General features: G+C 40.1%; 3 protein-coding genes across 3 annotated transcripts in view; 1 reads left to right on the plus strand and 2 right to left on the minus strand.

The window, feature by feature from the left end:
- LOC134876775 (disheveled-associated activator of morphogenesis 1-like) overlaps positions 1-4,462 on the plus strand; it is a 43,543-nt gene extending 39,081 nt beyond the window's left edge. The window contains 5 exon segments of the mRNA XM_063901913.1: positions 32-139; positions 640-700; positions 825-956; positions 2,479-2,649; positions 2,887-4,462. Of these exon segments, the coding sequence (XP_063757983.1) occupies positions 32-139; positions 640-700; positions 825-956; positions 2,479-2,649; positions 2,887-3,099 (685 nt within the window). The 3' untranslated portion in view covers positions 3,100-4,462.
- On the minus strand, positions 4,386-7,226 carry LOC134876778 (trans-L-3-hydroxyproline dehydratase). The gene is made up of 5 exons (XM_063901914.1): positions 6,448-7,226; positions 6,210-6,379; positions 5,442-5,564; positions 5,230-5,367; positions 4,386-4,986 (listed from the first exon to the last, which is right to left on the minus strand). Exons 1-5 carry the CDS (start codon positions 6,923-6,925, stop codon positions 4,861-4,863), a joined length of 1,035 nt encoding a protein of 344 aa, XP_063757984.1. The 5' UTR covers positions 6,926-7,226; the 3' UTR covers positions 4,386-4,860.
- Positions 7,227-7,717: 491 nt separating this feature from the next.
- Positions 7,718-25,525, minus strand: LOC134877356 (potassium voltage-gated channel subfamily H member 5-like). The gene is given in 13 exon segments (XM_063902843.1): positions 7,718-10,470; positions 14,221-14,417; positions 14,708-14,960; positions 15,811-15,890; positions 15,893-16,009; positions 20,004-20,433; positions 21,015-21,101; positions 21,194-21,586; positions 21,840-21,955; positions 22,907-23,035; positions 23,152-23,258; positions 23,835-23,958; positions 25,387-25,525. Coding segments are annotated over 13 exon segments (3,261 nt in total). The 5' UTR covers positions 25,460-25,525; the 3' UTR covers positions 7,718-9,315.
- Positions 25,526-26,724: the final 1,199 nt, after the last annotated feature.

Consider the following 26,724-nt stretch of genomic DNA (forward strand, 5'->3'; position numbering starts at 1 on the left):
TCTGCTTCAGTGTGTCCGTCTCTGTTTGCAGAAACATCACTCTCCTGCACTACCTGATCACCATCCTGGAGAAGAAGTACCCCAAAGTCCTGATGTTCCAGGAGGACCTGAAGAGTCTCTCAGAGGCAGCCAAAGTCAAGTAGGTGGAGCTGTGGAGAACCTGCTGCACCCTTCAAAAGGCTTCCCTTGTTTTTCTACATTTTATATTTCTAAGGGATGCTCCATTGTTTATACCAGTGTTAAATTAATGAGCTGTATTCCTAATAGTGACTGGGATCTTTGTTTGATCTGTAATGCAACATCAGGCTTGAATTAAACATAGCTTTCCTTACTTACAAAACTAAATAAATACATAGATATAAATGTGAGTCATTATTTATTTATTAAATGATAAATTGTACACAGTCAGCTTTATAAAAAATCCTCTATTCAAACGTTTTAATGGAGGAATAAACTAGTCAAACTTAAATCAGAATTCCAGTTTATAATGTAAATAAACGTAATATTGAATTGAATAGATTGGCCAACTCGTACCCCATCAACCTGTTTGAGTCTGAGCATCCCTAAGCAGTTGTATATGTGTTGGTGTTTTGTTGCATAACCTTAAACCAAACCATTGTATGTGTGTTTTTTTTGCAGCATGACTGAGATGGAAAAAGATATCGGCAACCTGCGCACCGGCTTGAAAAATGTGGAGAGTGTGAGTCACAGTAGATCAATGACATAATACATGTTATAGATTGCTGTTATACAATGTTCAGAGCAGCTCTTCTGTGCTTTTACTTTAACCTAACTTACCTCTGCTGGATAACTTTCACCCGTAGGAACTGGAATACCAGAAGAACCGACCGCAGGTACACGGCGACAAGTATGTGTCGGTGGTGAGTCAGTTCATCACGGTTGCCAGCTTCAGCTTTTCCGACGTGGAGGATTCGCTCATCGAGGCAAAGGAACTGGTACGTCCTGGTGATCAAAACTGAGCGTGTGCACCAACGATGAAAGCTTGCATCCCATTTCCTCTCTGCGCAGCTGCCTCTGTGCATTGACCTCATCCGTCACCTCTGTAGGAAAGCGAACAGCGGGAGAGAAGTGTTTCAGCTTCCTGCCGCAGCACCTCTGACGCTTTATTGGTCATTCTGCTTGCTGCCATGTGTGCAGGTCAAAAGACAGAACTAGGAGCAGAGGATATTATTTTACATGGCTTGTTTCACTCTTAATATCGGGAAGGTTTTCTTTAAATGTAACATACTCATACATTTTATTGTGGGTGGCTTTTGAGTAAATTAGACGCCCATTTCCTTATTACAAATGTCCTGGATAACCTGGAATTTGCCGCTCTGTAGCAAAATCAGTTTTTTTTCTTCCAGAAACCTGAGCATATTCACCTCTCTGAGGAGCGCTTGACACTCTGAATTTATGTGTCTGCCCACATTTATTGGTGCCGACTTTTTATCTCAATCGGGTGGGGTTTTTTTTTTTACCCCATAGTGTGTGCTTGGCTGGTCACCTGGCAACCATTAGTATCTGTGACTCATTTACGGTGTCCCACAGTGAAATATTTGAAAGTGTTTACACTAATCCTCCATGCTCATTATTGGGAGCCAGAGAACACGCTGACCCTTTAAACAGCTCTGTGCATCTGGATTGTGTGTCGCAGTGCATAAATACTAAGATGTAAAGAGGACAAGTGACATTTTTCTCACAGAGATCAAGTTTCATTGTGAGGAAGTGAAAAAAAAAGTTAAAATCTGAAAGCACTAATGAACCCTATAGCTACAACGATAAGTCAGCTTCTTTTTAGGTGATCGACGGAAGATATTTATTTATATTTGTATATTATTTCGATATTTGCTTCTTTTTTAAAGTTATTTTTAATGCAAAAATGGCAGCACACTGAATCTCCAGGCTCTAAAATATGGAGATTTCCTGCCTTTTTCTGTTTTGTATTATAATAAACTTTAATATATTTAGATGTTTATGTCAACTTAGAGTTTGAGAAACTAGGATGCCTTAATCACTTTAATTTTATAGCTTTATAGTTGTCGCAGTAACAAACTAATAATTGGACTGATTACAAATCATTTAGTAAGTGAAATGCGTCTTTGCTCCCCTTCTTGTGTCTGTTGATAGTGTGCGTGTCATGTACAAATCTCCACACATCTCAGAAGGTGCATGTTCTCAGCAGGATCCCACATCTGGATGTTGTCCTTTTTAACTCACTGTGGAAAACCCTTGACAGACACGTTGCCTTAATTTGGGCTCTGGCTCCAGTCTCTGGCCTCGGCTGTAATCAGTAGTCGGTCAGATCTGGGTTAACACCGGCTTCAAAGCCCGACCGCTGGTACCCTGCTCTTATTTCAAAGAGAGGAGACCTAACGAGTCTGCTGTAAAACAGTTGAAGACAGAGAGTAAAACACGGTTCTGCTTGGTCCCACTGTAACTCTAATACCATGTGCCCCCTTCTCTTTGGTCCCACAGTTCCTGAGGGCAGTAAAGCACTTTGGTGAGGACGCCAGTAAGATGCAGCCAGATGAGTTCTTCGGCATCTTTGACCAGTTCCTGCAGTCGTTCGCTGAGGCGCAGCAGGAGAACGAGAACATGCGGAAACGCAAAGAGGAGGAGGAGCGCAGAGCCAAAATGGAAGCTCAGGTGTGTGGTTGATTCCCTGTTTCCATATGACAAACGAACCACAGTATTTTATTTTAGCTTCTTTAATGACTGTTAAATTATAAGATCCATACTATGATACAACAAAACTGCTCAGTATCTTGTCAGCTATCTCTTGACAATAAACCAAAATGTTTTTCCCCAAAAATATTGCCATGCTTAACAAATTCAGAGGGAATTATGTTCTAATAAATTGACTTTTAACCTCTGTGTAACCAGCTGAAAGAGCAGAGGGAGAAGGAGCGAAAGGCTCGGAAAGCGAAGGCGAACGGGGAGGACGATGGCGGCGAGTTCGACGACTTGGTGTCGGCGCTGCGATCAGGCGAGGTCTTCGACAAGGACCTCTCCAAGATGAAGCGCAACCGCAAGCGTATCAACAGCCAGAACACGGACGCAAGCAGAGAGCGACCGGTCACAAAGCTCAACTTCTGAGATGGGCGTTTGTTTCGCTCACCCACCCCGGCTCATCATTAGTTTCCCTCTGGGTCAAACTGACATGCACATTCCTCCGCACCCTCCTCCCACCCAGCTCGCCCTTGCATCACCGCTGCAGAGCCACACACAGCACAACACATTCAGAACCTTTCATTGTCCGAGGAGTTTGATGTTGAACGGAGCAGAAGCCAAAAGTTGTTAAAACGACCAAATCAGATAATCCCCGCCCCCCCCTGGAGGATCGGTGTGGTCACATGAAATGTTTTTAAGACGATTGTCGTGCAAGAGCAGGCTGTTGGAGAACGTTTCCCTCCGAGGTGTAAAAGATGCTCATGCTTGTTTGTTAGGATCCTATCTGTGCTGTTTTTGTACGTCAGAATCTATGCACAGAATGAAATGTGCAGCTAGTTCCTCCTTCAGGAAGATGATTCCATTAAAGACGTAAGGGGCCATTTTATACGGACCGGTTTCATAGATTGAGAGGACCTGGGTTCACGGCGGGAGTCGTCCAAGAGAGCGTTTTCTGGAGAAAGACTGAGTCTGAACAGGCTGCTGTCCTGCAGTCAGAACCATCACAGGGTTGTGATGTGGTGTGCAAGAGACGCAGCTCGGAAGTTTATTTTCTACTCATCATTATTGACGTGCAGCATTTATATATCCGATCACTGTATGTTTTATTTTTCCTGTTAAGAGCTGGCCTTAACTCTGTTGTTTTAATTGTTGAGTGGGTACTCTCTAAGGCCTGGGCCTAATCTGCAATTTCTCAACATGTATGGACACTCATGTCATAGATTACATATATCTATAAGGTTGCGTGCTTGTTACACATGCACATATACATTCATAATTACTATGCTAAATGCCATTTAAAAATAACAAGTGGATGCAATACTATTGTCCTTCCCCTCTGAAGGGAGTGCCCTCCTTCATGTTTTATTGCATAGATGACATATGTTTCCTGTACACTGGCTGGATTCACACTGCAAAAAAAAAAAAAAGGGAAATCTCCGACTTGAATCTCTGTGTGTTGCACATGTGATGTTTTCATTCTCGTACAAAACATCCCATGTGGACGTAAAACGTAAGTTACAGCTGTAACTATGGTTCTATGAATCCCGGATGACCGCCAGAGGCGGTGCTTTAAGCACTGGATATGTCCATCCTGCGCATGCTCAAAATGGACATATCCAGTGCTTAAAGCAGCGCCAATGGCGGTCAGTAGGGATGAAATAGAACCTTAGATTTTAATTTGTTCCCTTGGCTGTGTGAATCTAACCAATGTCAAACACCTCCATTTTATAATTTAAATATTTCCTTTCATTGTAAAATGACCTGATGATAATAAATGGGAGAAAACATGTTTGAGTTTACTGTATTCGATTTATAGGCACATGCATTAGAGTGAATTCTCATGGCACATTTACCTTGGATTAAAACGTAATTTGTTATCACAAAGACCCTGAAAGCGGACATTGAAAAAACAGGTGGAAGAATTAGTTTTTTTAGTTGTGAAGTATTAATCTACAATGATTGCCATCCTAGCATACAGTCTATGATAGTGACCAGTGCCATGGCTCCACCAAGTGGTAAGTAATTCCAACATCAAAAATTCTGGCTCAGGATATGAAAGTAGTCTCCGAGTACGGGTTTGACTTCAACCAAGTAAGTCTTAAAACTATGGGTAATAATACATCAATGTTTTCAGGTTGGTTTTTTTTTTAATGTAAAACCATCTTTAATAAAACCCTTTATTGAGTCTCATTTCAGCAGGAAGCCATGTGTCAACTTGTCCTCCGGCTCCTGCACGAAGCGTGAAACTCCGGTGTAAAAGGCTCTTCCGGAAACTTCGACCACGACAGCCTTGAAGTCTCCACACTTAGTCTCCTGGTCAGAAACACAGAGAAGAATCCCAAACATGCTGTCGTGAACAGAATTTATTTATAGCCAGAAGTCCAGAGTGACTTGTTTTAGGTTTCTTCTAGTCATGACAGTTTAAATGCCATAAAGACTATAATAAAAAACCTTTGTACAAAGGAAAACAATAATTAATTTAGTGTGAATGCCCCATCTATATAAAGTAAGATGTACAATTTTATTTTAACGGGGTGCCCGGTGAAACTCTGTTACTTTGACAGCTCTCCCTGTGAACTGGGATCCTGTGGCTCCACTCTGAAACGTCCTGGTCTGGTTCAGCTGGATGAGACCTTTGTGATACTGCAGAGCCACTCTGGCCGTAACACCAGAACCAGTGGGGCTCCGGTCCACCTGAAAACATGTTTAAACTGGTTTCAGAGAGCTTTTGTTAACAAATGACAAATGACGAGGTGTGTGTAGAGTACCTGAGCTTCAGCAAACACACACATATTGGCAGTGGGGTCAGAGGAATAATCATCTTTGCCGTCTGTGAGGATGGTGCCATAGAGGAAGGCCAGATCATCACTGGTTGGGTGGTGCAACTTCACCTAGCAGAGAAAACACAACACATGTTTTGTTAAAATGTAAAAAATCAACAAATGGACAGTCTGATGGTAGTGTAAATGTCTTTAACATAAAAGAGCCCGTTGTCATGTATTATATATTTAAAATTAGTAATGACTAAGCCAAATGCAAAAAGTAGATACTGCTGTCCTTGCTACACCAGACTTTGCATTAATCTTGTTGGTGTAAACTGATTTTTTGCATAGATTGACATTAAGCTAACCCGTATTTATTGACTGTTTCATACAGGTTTTGTTTTCTCACTAGTCTTAACTGACCTGTAGGGGCTGCAAGTTATTTAAAAAAAACCTTTAGTAGTCGACACTTTGAGCCTTACCTTCTCTGTAGCAGGGGAAAAAACTGGCATCCATAGAGAAGGTTGACTATTGTTTTCTGCAGATTAACTCCATATCCAAAATGGTATGATCCACTAAAGTGATGCATGATTCCACATAACTATAACTCTGGGACAATTAAGTGAGATTTACCTCTACTTGTTTGGGAGGGGAGAAGGAGACACCCCTGATCTCACTTTTCTAGTCTTATTTGTCAGAGGCTCAAAAAATGTCTATATACTTTGTGTAGTAATTAAACACATGATTTCCTGTCAGCTGCACAATACTTCCTACCTGAGATTTGACAGCGTTGGTCACCGCTGTGGCTGCATCTACCAGATCTCGAGTCCTGGACGTGGTCACATCGAGCCCAAACCTCTTTGCGTCCACAAAGGCGTAGAAGGCTCCTCCGTAGCTGATGTCGACCGTCACATCACCAAACTTTTCCACGGACACAGTAGCATCTGTTGAGAAGCAAGTCAGTGAATTCTGCAGAATATCAAGACACTTCACACATGTTCCTTTATCCTACCTGTAGAAAATGCGAACGCAGGCACACTGAGAAACCTCACTCCTCCTGTTTTACCCTCAGAGTACTCAACGAACGCCTTCACCAGCCCGCAGGGACAGTGTATGTTCACCTGGGTCTCCGGGGACTGTGGCTCCTTCACCAGTTTGTAGTCCACGGCGAAGCGGCCCAGTGCGATGACGGCGTGTCCACACATTGTGCTGTAGCCTTCGTTGTGCATAAACAAGACCCCGAGGTCCGCCTCAGCCAGCTCGCTGTCCACAATCAGGGCTCCGTACATGTCGTAGTGTCCCCGGGGCTCGAACATCAGCACCCTCCTGAGGTGATCCAGATGTTCCCGGACGTAACGGCGTTTGGACAGAACGCTGTCACCTTTGACCTCTGGGTAGCCGCTATGGATGATCCGTAAAGGTTCTCCACCTGTGTGCATGTCGACCACGGAGAGCTCGTCTCCCTCGTGAGGTGGGAGCTGTATTTCCATGTCTGTGCTGATCTAAATAAAGCCTTGAAACTGCATGAAAGTTTCTCCAGTAGTGTTTCAAAAGCCCCGCTCTACTTAAATTAGTAAACGTGTATTCCTCCTACCGTCTTAATGTTTGCTCTGTAGGGTTCAAAACTTCAGCCTTTAAGTTGAGTGTTTTCTGCGCATGCGTTGTTCAGTTTAAAATGAGACTTCAGTGCCACCCTGTGTTCTGGATGCTGCATGAACATTCAGCCTGCTGGAAATCTACATACAGTATGTCTTCACTGCTAGCATCGGTCTAAAGTAACGAAGTACATTTAGTACTAAGTAGCCCACTACATTTAAGTACTATACTTACAATTTTGGGATACTTTTACTTTACATAGCATTTCCATGTAATGCTACTTTGAACTTCTACTCCACTTGAACTCAGATTGAAATCCACAACATTTACGTTATACCTTTACTTTGCAGTTTTGGATTAATAATATGAAATATAATCAACCATTAAATAGGACTTTAGTTACACATGGAACAACATTCAACAGCTAACCTGCAGTATACAAAGTAAGTAAAACTAGCTGCACCTATACCAGCTTTGGTAAACACATTATTGCATCAACAATTATATATTAAAACATATTATACATTGCAATGGACCAATCTGCATAATGAGTACTTTTACTTTTTTGATGTTTGTACTTTTGTACTTTTACTTGAATAATCTTTTGAATGCAGGACTTTTACTTGTAATAGAGTATTCCTACACTCTGTACTTTACTGAAGTACAAGTTCTGATTACTTCTCCCATGCGACCCATTGTTTGCCCAAAAGAACTGGTAAAAATAAATTGAAACATAAGCTCCTTATCACCAAGGATGAGGAAAACCTATGATTCTTTTCTGCCTCTACTGTAAAATAAAATTGATATACTTATACACTTTGACTCACTTGAAAACATACAAGTTGAAGATTCAAGCATGTTTTCAATACTTTTGATTCACAGAAAGACTGAATTTGTTGCGTAACAGAGGAGACTAAACAACCGATGGTGAGCAGGCATGAGTTTTCATTATTCATTTCACTGTTGACAGGTTCTCTGGATGCATGCAACATCATTTATACATGTTATATAAAATAGAATCAAATAACAGCCACATGCTTACATCCTCACAGTTCATACTTAAGCAGTCGCACAGAAAATTAGAAAACATCTTCAACTAAAACTGTAACCATGCTGCTTTTCCATGTTCATCCCCCTTTCTATCCAAACAGAGTAAACAAATGCGAACGTTTGCATCACTAAGTGCAGTGCTGGTCCATTTAGAGTTGAATAGCAGCATGTAGTAACCCATCACTTAAAATCTTCTGCAATCTAAAAATGCAATTTTCCATTACTATTTAATCTTACCGTAAGCAAAAATGAAATTGTTCATACTGAAATAAATAATTCAATTCAACATAAGAGCAAAATACCTGAGCCAGAGGCATAGTTACATGAAGGAATATACTCTAAGTTTGTTGCAATTGCATAATGTTGCGGTTTGTTTAAGGAAAATAAATATTTCAAAGGAAAAGTGAGATAATGCTAAGTGACAATAAAAATCTATAAATAAACCGTCATTATTGCATTCCTATTTCACATGCATCGGGAGGAAGCTAAAACTATTTAAAGAGTTTCGAAACAGTTCATTAAATTAATGCAAAATGCAGTAACGGGTCAAAACACAAACAAGGTTAACATTTCTATTATAAAACATATGCTCAAAATATACCATAGAGTTGATTTTGTCTCACCAAAACAACCCTGAAAGAGGCTTTATTATTGTAAGGCACATATTATTACCTGACAACTAATAACTAAAGAGAGGGAGACATTTATTAAGCATACATGACAGTTCCAGCTTTCTAGAACACATGACCAAATAAAAGTGAGAATAAAATGAATAAAAAACATTTAAATAATCAAATAAATAATTAATTTAAATAAAAATTGTAGAAAGAAAAGGAAACTCCGAATACAAAAAGGCTTAAACTGAAAAAATGTAAATAATGTGACCTCAGCTCTTATCAGGCTAAAATGCTTCAACAAAAGCCTTCATCAGTCATGAGGTATATAGCTCTGCATGTTTACAATGATTCTAAAATGTTCAGGCTTCCTAACAATAATTACTTTCCTAATAGCGTGTTCATTAATTGTTTCTATTTGGCATTCTCAAACATAAACAGGGCCATACTTCGCCTTTTCAGTCAAGATCCCTGTGTTTCTGTAGTGCTTAGGTAACGTTAAAAGGGGATTGCATGCAGTCGAGTGTTTAATGTAAGTTTCTTTGGCAGCCAGAGTCCAGCAGGACAAACTGGTGCTTCATCAGTTCCTCAAGAGTTCCAGGTTTTCAAGATTAGCAAATTCAAAAAGGCCCATCGTCAGCTTTGGGCGTGACCTGCTTTGAGTCGGCGGCTGGCTCCTGGTGTCTCACTCTGGGCTTCGGGGAAGAGGTCGGTGGCAGTGAGAGTCGTCTTTTCAACGACAGCAGCCGGAGGATCTCGCTCACCTGAGACTCGAGCACCGACAGGCGGCCGCTCAGTTTCTGAATGTCTCCCTTTAGCTCCAGCTTGGCCTCGTGCAGGACGGCCTGAAGGAGCGCTTGTTCAGACACGGGAGGAACGAAAGAGTGTTTGAGGGGGTCAACCCCAACACTGTGCTCGAACGGGTTCCTCTCAAACGGGCTCTTTTCCATCGGGCTTCTTTCAAACGAGCTTCTTGAATCTCCTGCTCGGTCGATGCGTAGATCGCTCTTTGTGATGCCACTATCACAGGAGTCAGTTTTGTGCAGGGCGCTTGTCTCTTCCTCTGTCTCTCCAGCCCCGTTGCCCCCCTCTGTGTTCCCCATCTCTCCACCTTCCTCTGAGTTCTTGTTGACGGCTGCTAACTGCTCTGAGGACTCAGACCCTTTTGGCCACTCCTCTGCTTTCTGTGGCGTCTTTTCTGGCTCGGCAGCATGAGGCGGTGGTGGGGCTGAAGCAGCAGTTTTAAACTTTGCCCAGCCTCGACCCCCTTTGTTACTGGCAGCTCCACCTGCAGCACTGCTCCATGCAGGGCTGTTGACCTTCAGACAGAGCTGGCTCTCTGCACCAGGCCTCGCTATCGACTCCCCAGCTTCTTGTGTGCCGCTTTGCTCCGAAGTCTCAGTATGGATGACTGTTTCTGGAGGTGTAGCCATGCTCCCTGCGGTCCCTCCTCCTGTGCAGGGGGCATTACTCTGCTGAGAGCTGTACTCCTGCTGCTGCTGCTGCTGCTGCTGCTGCTGCTGCTGCTGCTGCTGCTGCAAGGAAACAGACTGACACTGTGTGTACAAGTTTGAGTCGGAGTTATGGTGGTGTTGCGGCTCCACCTGCACACAGTTGTGATCAAAGTAGGTCTCCCCGGGTGTCTGAGTGTCTCTCTGCAGCCTGAACCTCTGGAACAGCTTGCGAACCGGGTGGTCTTCGGGGATGGAGAGAGTCACCTCATTCCTCTGACGCTCCTTCTCCCTCTTCACGTCTGCAATCTTTCTGAAGATTATCTGCAACAGGGAGAATCTGAGCATGAGGACAATGCTGTGGGACACTTACACCGAGGCCACATTTAAATAAAACTATAGTGCTCTACTTGGATAAAACAGGATGAACATATATAATGCAGCTATAAAGAAAGGATAACCATATGGACCTGTTGAAATATTAAGGGATTGAAAGCAGCTATGCATGAGGGAAACTGTTAATGGAGCGATATCTAGGTCCTGGGGGTCCCTCCGAAGACAAAGAAAGGAAATTGATACGATTCTTAGCATCTCACTGACTATAACCCCTTTTAATCAATATTGTTGAAGAAAATGTGATAATAACTTACCTAAATACATAACTTAAACTGGTTTTACCACAAAATTCAACTCCCCTGAATAGCATTGCTACTGCGGTGATATTTCTAAATATTACACCTCAACAATGAAGTCATCTATGGTTTCATCTGAAACTAAATAAAGCCACAAAGAAAACCTACTACAGTTAGGTTCTTGGTCATATTTTGATCTAAATGCTCAAGGATATTCATCCCAACAAGCTCTAGCACACTTTTACAATAAAAAATAATTGTTTTAATCAAATCAGCGGCACAAACTGCAAAAAACACACTAAACTAAAAGGAAAAGGTTCAAAATATTGCACTACTGTAGGGACATAACTCATAACAATGTGCAATAATTGCATATTCGTGCACTTTAACTGAGTACATGAAGTAAAGAGGGCAGACAGTCAATCTTAAACCTAGCAGCAACAAGCTCTTTTCTAAAGCTGCTTGAAATGAATAATAGAAGACTTTGTTCTCATTGAATACATTTGAAGTACATGCAATAAATCTTTCAACACGTAGCCACAATTTGCCTTGAAATTGTTTAGATTTAAAGCTCTTCACTATTGGTTTACTTTGATTACATGATAACTTTTATTTAAATGGAGCTGCCTCGAACTAGAACAGTGTTAAAGTACATTTAAGTGTAAGTACAAACCTTATAGAATCATTATAAATCTGCATGTTTCTGTAAACACTCGGGTATGGTTTCAGCTGGACTATTCGAGACCTTCTCATTCCTTCATCAAAGTGCATATTCTTAATGAAAACATAACTGTGTTTCTTATTCATATGAGCCATTCCTGAACAAAAAGCACAACACCACGTATAGCAGATTGGCTTTAAAGGGATTGTTCATTAAGAATGTACAGTGGGGCAAAAAAGTATTTAGTCAGCCACCAATTGTGCAAGTTCTCCCATTTAAAAAGATGAGAGAGGCCTGTAATTTTGATCATAGGTATACCTCAACTATGAAAGACAGAATGAGAAAAAAAAATCCAGAAAATCACATTGTCTGATTTTTAAAGAATTTATTTTCAAATGATTGTGGAAAATAAGTATTTGGTCAATAACAAAAGTTCATCTCAATACTTTGTTATATACCCTTTGTTGGCAATGACAGAGGTCAAACGTTTTCTGTAAGTCTTCACAAGGTTTTCATACACTGTTGCTGGTATTTTGGCCCATTCCTCCATGCAGATCTCCTCTAAAGCAGTGATGTTTTGGGGCTGTCGCTGTGCAACACAGACTTTCAACTCCCTCCAAAGATTTTCTATGGGGTTGAGATCTGGAGACTGGCTATGCCACTCCACGACCTTGAAATGCTTCTTACGAAGCCACTCCTTCGTTGCCCTGGCGGTGTGTTTGGGATCATTGTCATGCTGAAAGACCCAGCCACGCTTCATCTTCAGTGCCCTTGCTGATGGAAGGAGGTTTTCACTCAAAATCTCACGATACATGGCCCCATTCATTCTTTCCTTTACACGGATCAGTCGTCCTGGTCCCTTTGCAGAAAAACAGCCCCAAAGCATGATGTTTCCACCCCCATGCTTCACAGTAGGTATGGTGTTCTTTGGATGCAACTCTGCATTCTTTCTCCTCCAAACACGATGAGTTGAGTTTTTACCAAAAAGTTCTATTTTGGTTTCATCTGACCATATGACATTCTCCCAATCCTCTTCTGGATCATCCAAATGCCCTCTAGCAAACTTCAGACGGGCCTGGACATGTACTGGCTTAAGCAGGGGGACACGTCTGGAACTGCAGGATTTAAGTCCCTGGCGGCGTAGTGTGTTACTGATGGTAGCCTCTGTTACTTTGGTCCCAGCTCTCTGCAGGTCATTCACTAGGTCCCCCCGTGTGGTTCTGGGATTTTTGCTCACCGTTCTGGTGATCATTTTGACCCCACGGGGTGAGATCTTGCGTGGAGCCCCAGATCGAGGGAGATAAGCAGTGGTCTTGTATGTCTTCCATTTTCTAATAATTGCTCCCACAGTTGATTTCTTCACACCAAGCTGCTTACCTATTGCAGATTCAGTTTTCCCAGCCTGGTGCAGGTCTACAATTTTGTCTCTGGTCTCCTTTGACAGCTCTTTGGTCTTGGCCATAGTGGAGTTTGGAGTATGACTGTTTGAGGTTGTGGACAGGTGTCTTTTATACTGATAACGAGTTAAAAAAGGTGCCATTAATACAGGTAACGAGTGGAGGACAGAGGAGCCTCTTAAAGAAGAAGTTACAGGTCTGTGAGAGCCAGAAATCTTGCTTGTTTGTAGGTGACCAAATACTTATTTTACTGAGGAATTTACCAATTAATTCATTAAAAATCCTACAATGTGATTTCCTGGATTTTTTTTCTCATTCTGTCTCTCATAGTTGAAGTGTACCTATGATAAAAATTACAGGCCTCTCTCATCTTTTTAAATGGGAGAACTTGCACAATTGGTGGCTGACTAAATACTTTTTTGCCCCACTGTATGTGATTTTCATCGCAGAGGATAAAATTAAAGTGATATATGAGAACGTTATGACCAAGACTGTAAATAAATGTATCTCAAAGCATTATCAAATATTAATAATAGTATTAGATTTGACTTATCTTTATATTTACATCAGTTCAAGGATTTATCCACTTGAGAAAAACTGATTTTAAAAAGGAAACGTTTTTATACAGTGTTTTTAATCTTAATCCATGTGTTTTGGACAGGAGGAGACCCCTGAGGATAATTTGGCTAATGGTGAAAACGTCCTGAAAGATGAACAATTAAATAACCAGGAGAAAGTAAATGCCGTGACCCAACGAGGGTGAACACCTCCACCTCCTTCTTTTGTAATTGTAATGATTGAGAAACACTTAGTGGAAGAAAAAAACCATTTCAAGTGTTTTAAAGAGGAGCCATTATGCCTTTTGAGGTTTCCCCTTCCTTTTATATGTTTTTGTGTGCATATGAATAGTCTGCAAAGTCTAAAATCCCTGTATTCTCTCCAGAGGGAATTTCTCTCCCACACTAACACTAACGCTTCTATTGGCTTACGCTCCAACACATTGTGCATGATAGGCTCAGGGTCATCTCTAAGCGGTTGATCAATCACTACAGAGCCAGCCAGCCAACCAATTAGAGCAGAATGGGCTCTGGTTTCAGACAGAGGGTGAAAAGAAGTGCTGCAGAATATGCAGTATGAGAAAAATAAAGACCTTTTTGAACACTAACGCATGTAAACATGTCAAAGTAGAGGCACAAAATACAAATATGAACCTGAAAATCAGCATAATAGGGTTCCTTTAATGTCGACCCTCTTGTCCACCCTCTAACAAAGCAAGTTATTAAACCTTTACATTCAGTTAATTGTTTTAGACTTAAAGCAACCAATATGTTTTACACTGAAAGCTATTTTGAATGAAAGAAAGACTAATAATAGTCATTTTTACCCGTTTCCGTAGATTGCAGGTGAGGATGAGGTTGCGGGAAAACGTGTTGGCAAAGGCTGTGTAAAAATCTAGCACCCTCATCAGAGCCTCCCTCCTGATGACGTGCAGATCACAGTAAGTCAAAGCTCTGACGTTCGCACAGGCCCGTGCCTGGGTGGTCTCCTTCCAGAACACGTCTCCAAACACGTCACCTTTACCTGGATGAAGCCGTACATGATCACTGGGTTTAATATAGGCAAAAACTTGTTGAATTATTGACATGGGTATTTTTCTTTTTAAGGGGAACTCATAGACATAATGGTCAACCGATGGAATAAGAGTACACAAAATGTTTCAGAAAGAGAGAAAATGTTATAAAAATGAGTCTGCTAATTGGTGGAAAAAAACGCATCTTTGAACCGACCCAACCTTTGCCCTGGTTTTATCTCCACCCACAGGCACAGATAAAAGTTCACCCGGTCAACTTAATAATCTTGCATAAGATTACCTAGTATTGCGATGACCTCATCATCCTGAATGACCTCTAGTGAACCGGAGACGACGAAGCAGAGGGTGTCGACGCTCTCTCCGACATGGAAGATGAGGTCTCCAGGTGCACAGTGTGTGGTCTGAAACTCCACGGCCAGAGAGCGCAGACAGCCGTCACTCGCCAGACGAAACGCAGGGTGGTCGTTGAACACCTGCCTGTTGAGGTGCACGCAGATATCCGCCCGCATGTCTTTGGGACAAATCGAGAGCACCTGACAAAGATATCAGAAAAGATAATATGTCTTTAAGGCAATCTGCATTAGCTCTGCATCATATTTTTATCATTAGGGGTCAACATTTTCCAAAGTCCAGGGTTTTAGGGAGGTGTTACAATATATTAAGATAAAATACATGAATAATAAACTGTCCTATTTATAGCACTCACAGCAAAACTTTAGTAGTATTTATAATCTTAAATAATCCTCAGATCTGTGATATCAGAGTGAATAAATAGAGCTTTTACGAAAGTCTGAAGACTGAACAAGAAGAGCTTTATGGACAGATATCACAGTGACTAGTAAATTCATTTTTGTCAGGACCAATTGTGGTGCTCTGGAGGGAAAGATAAGTGTTTAATAAAAACAAAGGCTCATAAATGATAGATATACCAACACACTCTAGTTTTTTTTGGGGGTGTTTTTCCTTTTAAAATGAATTATTTAAGCCACGCAACTGTCAATCCGCTGTCACTTTTACCGTGTCTCAGCAACTACAGCTTTATGATTACGAATAACCCTTCATATCTTCAGGTGTGAACCCTAAGTGTTAACGAGTGCACATCTGCTGTCACCTTTGAGGCTCTTTATTGTCCACCTGTCCGCCTTACTTGTATACATTTAGAGCATTTTTACTTTTTGAAAGTCAGCACCAGAGCTGTGCATTAGATTAACTTAAACCCCATAGTGTGCACTTCTGTCCTCTATCCAATCAGTGAATGGTGGTAAATCTCTCAGAATAAGCTATTTCCAACAAATAACATTTTCATTTTTGTATATTTTAGGTAAATTAGGAGCGTAAGGATTTGTTGTAGTAGCATTTCTTTTTAAGACATCTTATGAGTACCTTATCTGTGTCTATGCCCTTAGACATGGCCCAGGTGGAGACGATGAAGTCCATGACCCGCTCACTGAGACCTTTGGGACCTGGTAGAGCTTCAGGAAGTCGCGCACGTTGTTGAGCATCTCGTGATAGCGATTTGTGTTGGTGTACATCTGCTGGAAGATGGTGGTGACGTTTCCAAAGATAGTCGCATATAGCAGCGCTGAAACAGAAGATGAAGACAGTCAGGTACCCAGGGGGGGAAAAAGAGCAGCCTTACAAACACACTGGCATTCAGGGCTGATTTATTCAGCAACATGAGACGGGAGGATATGCTTTATTCCAGGAAACCATCTGAGATCATTAGGAAGTTGATTTATATTAAGCCTGAAACCTTAACAATTTAATGAAAATGTACATTATTAGGATTTTTATTCCAAAATATTCACGTAGTTAATCCAAGATCTGGGGTTGTTTAAATTAAAGGATGGATTACAAATTTCGAGTGGATTGTTTTTATGTTTTCATGAGGTAGTTCGTATCTCAAAAGGACCCGAAATGATCAATTGTGATGCGAATTAAGTTAAAATAGCATATTATTTGTCCTTTCTCCTTCATTGGAAAGTAATAATGGATGTTTTGTGTGTTTTTGTTAAGAAAGTTAAGATACCCTAATACATTACGATCCATTATCTACTCCTTTTTCTCCTCAGACTCGCGTTATCATTAAATGTATCATTTGTAAAGGGTAAATCAGATCAGATCAGAAATCCTTTATCAGTCCCACGGCGAGGACATGTACAGTGTTACAGCAAAAGTTGAATAACAGGTAAAAACAAAACATGAGAAATGAAATAATAAAAAAGTAAAGCAAAGATTAGAATTAGAATACAAATAAGAATACAACCATGGCTAAAAAATGAGTAGCAGTAATTTCAGTACACTAAGTGACAATTGGCATTGAAGTATTGTGACCTTAAAAGAATATATAAAAAAAGTTGGGACATTTTTAAAGTATTTTCTACATAAAGTGATTATAGCAGCGTACAAATTGCTGATAGTGTTTATGTTGCACATGATTATTGCACATGATTTATTGCAGGTTTATTGCGCATGATTGCAAAAGTCTCCATTGTGTGGGTGTCTACCAGGGGCCGTGGTGGTCAACTCAAATCAATTTACATTAAACATGGTGAAGCCTTATATGAAATAATCTCACAAAATAATAACCTCTTCAAATATGATGTGTTTAATGAACCTTTCAAACAAGAAAAAAGATATTGTGTAAGTTTAAATTGCGTATATGACCTTTTAAGGGGATCATTTAGCAGTGGATTGAGCGATTATAATGTTATTCATAATGCACATTTCCTCTGTAAGAGTTCCGCGCTGCGGTGACCTCAAAGAGTCAGTCAGTATCTCTTATCGTGAGCTTTTTACCCACTGAAGAGGAAAGAGCCGTCTCTAGTCGCCACAGCAGGATCACAGAGGTTAGGATACATATCTAACGTGATGGCTCATTGTCCTTTTACAACACTCGAGCCTGTAGGCAAACTCTGCCTTTCTTCTCTTCCTCTCACATAATTACTGTATCTGTAGCAGGAAATTTATCGGCCGTAATTGAACCCGACACAAAAGTGTGACTGAGTGATCTTCGTGTTCGGGACACCACCAGAATAATGGTTGTTTAGTTTTGGAAGTACAGACCTTGAAGCGTGGCTGTCACTCTGCGTTTTCCTCACTGTGTTTATTGCATCACTTTACATGCTGTTTTAGAGGAGTGGGCCAAAGGTTAGTGGTAAAGGCGAGTCGTGACAGAGGAACTGTATGCAAAGGCTGACAGTGGAGGCAGTGACACTGAAGGTGGAGTATTACTGTAACTGCGTTGGGTGATGAAACTAATACAGGCACGTGCATAAAAATAGATTTCTATTTTTATGAGAAGGTTCAAAGATATTTAAATGAGGTTGGTTCGTCTTATTGTTTTAGATAGAACATGCTTAGGTCTGCATGACATGCAAATGCCTCTTACACAATACAGGACATGTAGAGCTTGATCAACTGTGAAACCACTAGATCTCAAAACCAAAACATATATAAAATGTCAAACATATATTGGATGTTGTTTTGTTTATAGACATAATGGCTAAAATGTGCTTTATGCAGTCCAGATTTACATTGTTTTACTGCATGAGAATAGTTGTGTTCTTATATTTTTCATTAATCATCAGTGACTTAGTAAAACAATCCTTTATTCCTTGAGTTCAAACAAACTATTTAAAGCAGTAGATATGCCAAAATAATTTTAATATGAGTGAATTAACAAAAAGACGATGCTTTGTGATGACCAATCTTCAGACAAACCCCCATACAGCAGGCTGTGATGTGCGCTGAACATGTCACTTTTTATTATCGACAAAGGCGAGGCTTAAACTCTCCCTAGAGAGCAACAGCATCTCTGCAGCTATGTGTGGATTACACGACCGGAGCAAAGAGAGACTGTAAACTACTTCATACTGTGTAGAGTGAAGATTTATTATGTAATTGAAATGATCAGTTAAAAGAGTGCGTGTCCATATGCAAGCTTTGTGTTGATGCTTGTTGTTGATTGTAATAAAATGATATGATGAATGATTGATATTAACATACAACAATGTGGATTTCTGCTATACCCAATACTTATTAGTCTTTGTGTTGATCCTTTTAGACTTGAGTTTTATGTGTATCTGTCTGTGTTTGCACTTAAACACCATATGTTGCTTAACTAGCAGCTGGGCTGTGGAGAAATTAACGTGACTAGCATGCAAGTGAATGCATCCAGATTGTTTCATCTTCTGCAAGGTTGTACTGGCATATTATGAATGGATGAACGCATGAATGGAAACAGCATAAAAGGATGTATGCATTGTCTGCGGAAGAGGGATGGGGAGATTGAGAAGAGGCTAATGCTGTACCGATGCTTGCATATTACTTCCCACCTGCAGCTGCAGACATAAAGTATAAGCTTATGTCATGATAACAAGTGTCAGATTAATTTCTTTTTAGGTTGCTTTCATCGTTACGCTAAACTATATGTGGTAGCTATCTAGCCGTGCTGGCAATAGCTAAAATTAGCTCTGTGTGGCTCTGTTAAGACAATGTCTAAATTAAAAACATAAAGTTGTTCGATGTTTTTTGTGTTTGTATCGAATTATATTTGATTAAAGTTGATATTTGGCACGTTGCAGGAGCTACAGTTTAAAATGCCCAACATCTCACTGCCTTTAGCAAACTACTATAAATCTTAGTGAGTGTGCCTCTCGGTGTATGTGTGTGCCGGCCTGTCACTGAGTTACACTTTCCCTGGGAAAAGAGAATTCACAATCATAACTGTGATGCAGTGTTTGTTTGTTTTTTCACTCAAGTGTTTGAGCACACACTGTCTTCACACTGAATGCTACAGAAACAACGGGGGAGCTGCTGCTCTTTCGTCCTCTGCTTGGATTGATTTAGACTGTCAAGGTTGTATTGTGTGTCCATTGAAGAAGAGAAACAGCGGTCACTTTGATTTTAGCTGTTCTGAAAAGCTTCACTTTAATTTCTCTTGACAGACATTCCACTGGCAATTGATACATATAGGGTGTGTGCTTTTGGTACCAGGCTTGGAAGAACAAGCAATGATTGGAGGCCTTGTGTTAATCGGGGGCTGGCTGTGTGTGTGTGTGTGTGTGTGTGTGTGTGTGTGTGTGTGTGTGTGTGTGTGTGTGTGTGTGTGGGTGTGTGTGTGTATGTGTGTGTGTTCATGTTATAGGAAGAGCTTGTCTGTATCTGCATTAGACGGATGTGTGACTCCATTTACTGCTCCATTAACCAGTGCTCATACCAAGAACAGTAAAGATACTATGACATTATTTGTTGTGTAATATTAGACTTTATGGATGCAGCTTAACATAGTTTATTAACGATTAAGCCACCTGTTTTTTTCTAGGTCAACAATTTCATTTCAGTAAATAGAAAAACAATGTCCATCCAAGCTTCTCAAAATCCAAGGTTATTCCTTTAAAATGCCTCCTTAGTCGGTCAAAAAGCCAAATATATTCAGTGTTATATGATATCAAACAGAAGAAGCAGGACATTTTAATATTTGAAAAGCTGAAAGCAGCATTTCTTACAGATCCATACTGAAAGATAACAGTTTTGCAAGATTTTACACGGTGTTGGAAAATAATTGTACTTACAGCCCACCATCATCATCGCCACGGAGAAAATCTTCTCTCCATCTGTGGCCGGAGCGATGTTCCCAAATCCGATAGTGGTGAGACTCGTCATGGTGAAGTACAGAGAAGAAATGTATAGCGTGTCCTTGTTGGGACCCCCCTCCCACTGTCCCGTACCGCTGGCGTTGTATCGGTAAGGAGTCCCGATGCTCAGGGCCAACTGGTAGAGCCAGCTGTCCGTCTTAATGGTGTTGGTGGTCTCATCGATGACCTCGTAGTCCCCGATGCTGTACCATATGCAGGCCAGCCAGTGGGCCACCAGACCGAAGACACACACCAGCAGCACCAGGACGGCTGCTCCATACTCTAGGTAGTGGTCCAACTTCCGGGCAACCCGTCCCAACCGGAGCAGGCGGATCACCTTCAGTGAGCTGAAGAGGCTGCTGAGACCCTGCAGTGAGAGGCAGGAGGCGCAGGTAAAGTACAATGTTTTCCAAATGTTTAGAGTGGTTTTGAAGTCTTTCTTGATTCTAAATTGAATTATGTGGGACTGTTGGCCCGAGCTAAACAAAGAATTTAAATCTGTGAACCTAAATGTGTTTTAACACTGTTTTCTGACAATTTATCAACCATATTATTGATTATTTCTTCAAAACATAATCAACAGATTCATTAATAATGAAAATAACAACCAGTTGGAGCCCTACTGCATTCATTGGCACTTCTGCCAAGAAGGTTTTTCTGTTCTTTTTTGATAAACTACTGGCCTTATATTCATGAAAGTTGATTGAAGGGTGTAGCATGAGCCAAGGAATAACCTGTTAAACATGGAAACATTTTTTATGGAAACATACTTGGCAAAGACATCGAAACACCCTTTTGGTTCAGAATGTTCCTTATCAGTTCAATAAGTTCAACTGACATTAATTATCTTGGTTTGCAAAGCTATTTTCTATACTGTCATTAAATCCACTGTCAATATACAAAGCAATTGCTCAAAGCAGCTTTAAAAAACAACATGTATTTCCTTACTGGAAGGAAAGAATCTTCTGTTCGTGTGGTATTCCTGTGGAAAGACTCCCGAAGATGACCGGTTTGAGGAGCAGATGTGAGGACATCCTACAAAGGACAGTCAATCGGAAATGTTTTGATATTCATATGGTACCAACACACAGGCCATTTCAGCAGTCAACAACTAAAAGATAAATCACCTCATCTACATGTTCAAAGCCGTTGATGATGTCGTAGGGTAGACAGGACAGCAGGTCGATGACGAACCACGTCTTCAGGTAATTCATGCGTATGAGCCTCGCGTCTGAAACCACCTCCCCAGCAGGACCAACGAAGGTGGTGTGAAAGTTCAGCACGATGTCAATAAGGAAGATGACGTCCACCACGCTGTCCAGTACCAGCGAGGCCAAGTTGTTTTGCTTTGTCTTAAAAGAGACGTTATACGGCACCATGATGGCGGTGTAGAATGTGAGGATGAGGATGACCCAGTCCCAGGTCGTCTTGAAGGTGCAGTAGTGGAGAATGATGTGTGGAGGTGTCTTAGGGGCTTCCTGCTTGTACTGAGGGAGGATGTCTGATCCCAGCTGGAGAGCCTGTCATTGAGAGGGAATATTTAACATTGATACTACAGAATCAAGGAACAGTAATCCTATCTTTCTAAGCGTCCACTACAGTTTTAGGGTGGATATTTCGTTGTTTTTTAAAATGTGATTATTGGAAAAATATTATTTTACAGACTCTACATCTTCTACCTGTAAGGCACTCTTGATTTAGCTTGAGGTATTTTTAAGTAGATATATTCCCTGTGGAAACAAAACTCTTCTTTAACCCTTGGATGCTGCTCACCTCGGCCAGTCTGGAGGGTTTGTGGCAGACCTCGGTGTTGCTCAATGGAGCTAACTGCTGCACCACGTTGCGATTGTTGGTCAGAGCCCGCGTCAGTCTGGCAAACTTTGTCCATCCTGCACAGAGAAAAGAAGGGAAAACCGTTCAACATTGGCAATAACAATTTAATATAATGCTCTTCTTGAAGGAAATACTTTGAGACTACATTTCTGAATAATAATAAATTAAGTGTTTTCCACTTCTTGGAAAATGTTTTCTTCCCACCAGCATCGACAATTATGCAAGGTAGGATTACAAGACACCCTCCGTTTTGAAAGAGAGTCATTTTTCAATCCATAGCATTGTGCATGACTGCATCATCATGACAGACTTCTAACTGCATTTCTAAGCAGAAAGGAAGAAGTATGTGTGCATAATGTGAAAATACAGTATACTATTTAGTACATCACACTAATACATTTTTAACTGTGGTCATCTCAAATTTACAACATCACTTGATTCAGCATCGCAAAGAAAATTTACTTATGATTGACCCTTCCCTGTTAAGCCTATCAAATATTGCCAGCTTGCAATTTTTTAGTGAAAAGGGAATGGTTTTCTTTCATCCCCTCCATTTATGATCAATATTTATCATCTCTGTGGATGCTAATGGTGGCCCAAGTGTCCTTTGTTTCTGCTTGACGTATGTAAAAGTCTTAGTGGCACACTTGATCCCCTGGGACATGGCACCCTCAGAGACCAGTGATCACTGACCCGTGCACACAACACCTGGACAGTTGTATGTTACACACCAGGAAACAAACGTCTGTTAAGTCACTCATGTGTGCTCGAGACTTTCGGCTGTGCTGCACCCTCCATGGTGTGTGAGGATAAATTTAGCTTTGCTTACACTGGCTGGACCATTATGAGACATTTGACAATAATTTGATCTGAATGTGAAGTAAATGTGTGTTCTTAGCCTTTAGTGCATGGAATAAGAAACCAAAATCTAACTCCAACATTTTATCATGAAAACGCTAAAATAAGGAAAGCAGGTTTAAACCATTTGGCTCACCAAGACGTCTCACCTTTGGTTGACTCGTCTTCTATGGGCTGTTTAAAAAGTGTAATGTCTCTGAAGGTGCAGAGGAAGAGCACCACCTTGTTGTTCTCATTTCTGATTGGAGCAACCTGCATGTAGAGCCATATCGGCATTCCTATGGAAAACAGATTATAATTAGCAGTGCGAAATCAAAAATGGAAAATGGTAATACAAAATGTATATTATAAAAATAACCAAGTCGGTAAAAAGCATAGAATTAAAGATACTCACTATTCTTTGTATATAGTAGCACCTCATAGAACTGGGACTCATAGTTGTCAAAGGTCTCTCTGATTTTGTCTATTGTGTTCTTATCAGTCAGGTCACCATACATGAAACTGCAAAATGAGGGAGGGAGAAAACCAAACAACAAAATGGAACATTTTAAAAGAAGGGAAGAAAGGCAGAAGGTTAAAGAGAGAAGATATTAAATTGGATTGAATACTTTTTTCTTCTTTTGCTTTTGCAAATCTGTGTTCACATTTTCTTGTGATGATAACAGCAAGATCATAGTAGAGCGTTGTATTTTTATTCCTGGTCCACTGTCCAATTTTACCACTTCCATAATTAGTTGAGCTTTTAAAGATATATTTTGTATGCATATAAAGATCAGAGATTTCAGGGTGCCTTTTTTTAACATCCAGCAAGGGACAACAGATGAAAATACACCTTTGGGTCTAAATCCGGCTCATTTACAGTTGTTCTTTATTCTTCTGTTGATCAATGAGCACAGTCCCTGTCAGATTACTAAAAACGATAAATCTTTGCTCATCAAATAAAAGTATATTGCAGGAGCTGGAGCTGAGATCCAAATTCCGAAAGTAAAAGCATTTGCACACTACAATCTTTGCTATATTCACTCATGTATCCTATCTCTCGATCAGGCCATTAAACAACAAGAACACGTATCTTACTTGCACGAGCTGCTCCTGTGCATGACTTCAGCTCTGTGGTATCCAGATAGCTTGCAGAATCCATCGTTGCTGTAAACGACCGGCCACTCCACGATCTGTGCATTTCCCAACAGGAAACTGGTTTCTGCACCAAAATACAACAACAATACAGCAGTGAGAAACAGAATCCACCACTACTAACTTCACCCCTGCATGCTCAAGTGCAGCTGTTGATCCACCTTTTGGATTTCTGTTTGTTCATAACTGTCCTACAGGTCCAGCGGACCAGTGTTATGAATAACAGAAAACATCTGCAAATCTGTACCTCCAAGTATTGCAATTACTCAAATTACTATAAAGCAAACTCTTCCACATCATTTTAATAATCATGTACTAAATAATACAAAACAAGATCATTAATAAAGAAAGAATCAGCAAACAGTGGTATTCAAGCGAGTCACTGGGCAGAAATAATTGTTGATAAAATGTTCATGTTCTGCTCTTAATGTTATTAAATATTGATGAGGAGCTGCAAAGTTATCCAGCTTTACAGTCGTTTGGACAGAGCTTCTCTCTCCAGAAAAAAGACTCAAGACATTTTCTGCAATTTACAGTCAGCATTAAAGCTGTCGCACTTAAAGCTTCTGCTTGTTTGTCTTGATTTTAACGTTTGTGTGTCGGATTAGTTTATGCTGTAATCAATGAATCCACTCTGCAACCGTTTGCAGTGTTTCAGGATCTGAGAGAGACATTTATTTCTAAACTTTAGGTTATTGTCCCGGCTGAATTTGTATAAATTATTAATTCATGGTTCATTTTCTGCCTTTACACAGTTTATGCTACAGTTCTTCTGTAATGAAAACCATCAATCTCACACTTAATCTCACTTTCATGTAAGTGAATGAATTTTTAACAACATTATTACATTTCTGAATTATAAACAACACATACTAACACATATTAATGACTTATATTATGAGCACTTTTGGGTTCCAGGTCAAATTAAAAGAAAATGGTCTGATTCTGACCAGCACGTGCAAAACCTTCTCCTGAAGTGTTATTGTTATTTATTTATTATATAATACACATACATAAAAGTAACCACCCCACATAGGACAGCGATTTTAATTATTTTCCTCACAGTTTCTTATAATCCTGCATCTAGAATAATTTATCAGAAATAAAGTACATGTTTATTATAAATAGTAACCCTTAAATCATCATATAATAAGCAGGAAAAACAAGGAACTGTACTTGGACAGAGCAGTAAACCTGTTTCTAATGTTAAAAGTGGAACAGTATATGTATTTAGGGTGACCAGAGTACTCTATTGTGCTAACTATACTATACTATTTTAGGTTGTTAATCCGGGGAATTTAATTGTAAAGTATAATAAAAGAAAGGGATATATTGGATATCACAAACAAACCGAGCTGCTTCTCATTAAATGACATAGAAACAACATGAAAGGTTTACTGTATTAACATCCCGTGCAGCCCTGTGTGGTACCTTGACTGACATGCCGGATTAACATCAATTAATTCTTGTTTTTGTCTTCCAAAGTAAAACTCACCGCTGGAGCGCCTGACAATATTTTCCAGAAAAGTGTTCTGCGGGGCCACCAGTCCTCTCTTGCCCCCATGCATTTTGAGTTTTCCGGGCACGCACTCAGAGCTGATTCCTTGGTCGTGCTGATATTAAATACCCTCTCAGATCACTGCCTGACTGGAGCGTGCAGCACCACTACAGTTAAGCTACCAGATGTATAAAAGGAACTTCCGGGCTGAAGTTTAAAAATTAAAAGCCCTTTCATGAATTTGACATTGTTTCAGTTTTATTATCACAAATTGAAGATTGTGTTACGTGGAACATGTGGTAAATCTTACCCATCATCTCCAAACTGTTATACTTGTGATTGAAATCCAGCCAGGTTGGAATTAACTTTGACGCAGGACATGAGCTTGGTCAAATACATGCAACAGATAAGATGGATGGATCCTTACCCACTAAATAACAATCAGCGTTAAGATATATATACTAGTATGATGAGTAAGAGTCATATCAGCATATATCAAAAATAAAAATAAACATTAATTGCGATGCTTTTATTTTGAAAGAGGATGTTGCTGCTTTCAGGTGTTATTCTGGTCTCTGGCTTTTCAGACCTGTACACATTAATTAGACTGAATATAAAGTACCTTCTCCACATATAAAGTTAATGATACATACACTGACCTGACATTTCTAAAAAAGACTGTTATTTGCAATGGATTATTTTATTTTATTAGTAGTACTTTTATTTAGGTAAATGTTCTAAAAATGTCTTCTACCACCAGTGGTGTAAAGTACATTAACTCAAGTAGCTACTGTACTTCAATACCATTTAGAGAAACTTGTACTTTTTACAAGTTTTTATGAGTTCTTTGTACTTCTACTCCACTACAATTCAGAGGTAAATCATGTACTTTTGCTCCATTTATTACTAATTAGAAATATAATCAACACTTAACAAATACTTTATTTACACTTCTAGTACATTTCACAACAGCATACAAAGTAATTAAAATTATTCCCACCTTTACCAGCTGTGATAAACACATTAATGTATAAATAATTATAATATAAAACATGTATTCCTTCACTCTGCTACTTCTCTGAAAAAGATCTGATAAAGTAAAGACAGAGTTGCACATTCTGACAGAATGCACAAAACTAATCCGAACAACATATTTCCCCAAATTTCAACACAAAGATCCTGAAATGGCTAACAAATATCCAGAAAATTCCAATCCTGATAGGAGAGAGAGCAGCAGAATATCTGTGTACCTGCCTCAACATCAGGACTAGTTAGTGGGTTGTTGTTTTTTGTAACACCTTGTACAACACGCTTTGGCAATACTATGTTTTTCAT

This window comes from Eleginops maclovinus, chromosome 15 (genome assembly GCF_036324505.1).
Source record: "Eleginops maclovinus isolate JMC-PN-2008 ecotype Puerto Natales chromosome 15, JC_Emac_rtc_rv5, whole genome shotgun sequence".
Taxonomy (NCBI): domain Eukaryota; kingdom Metazoa; phylum Chordata; class Actinopteri; order Perciformes; family Eleginopidae; genus Eleginops; species Eleginops maclovinus.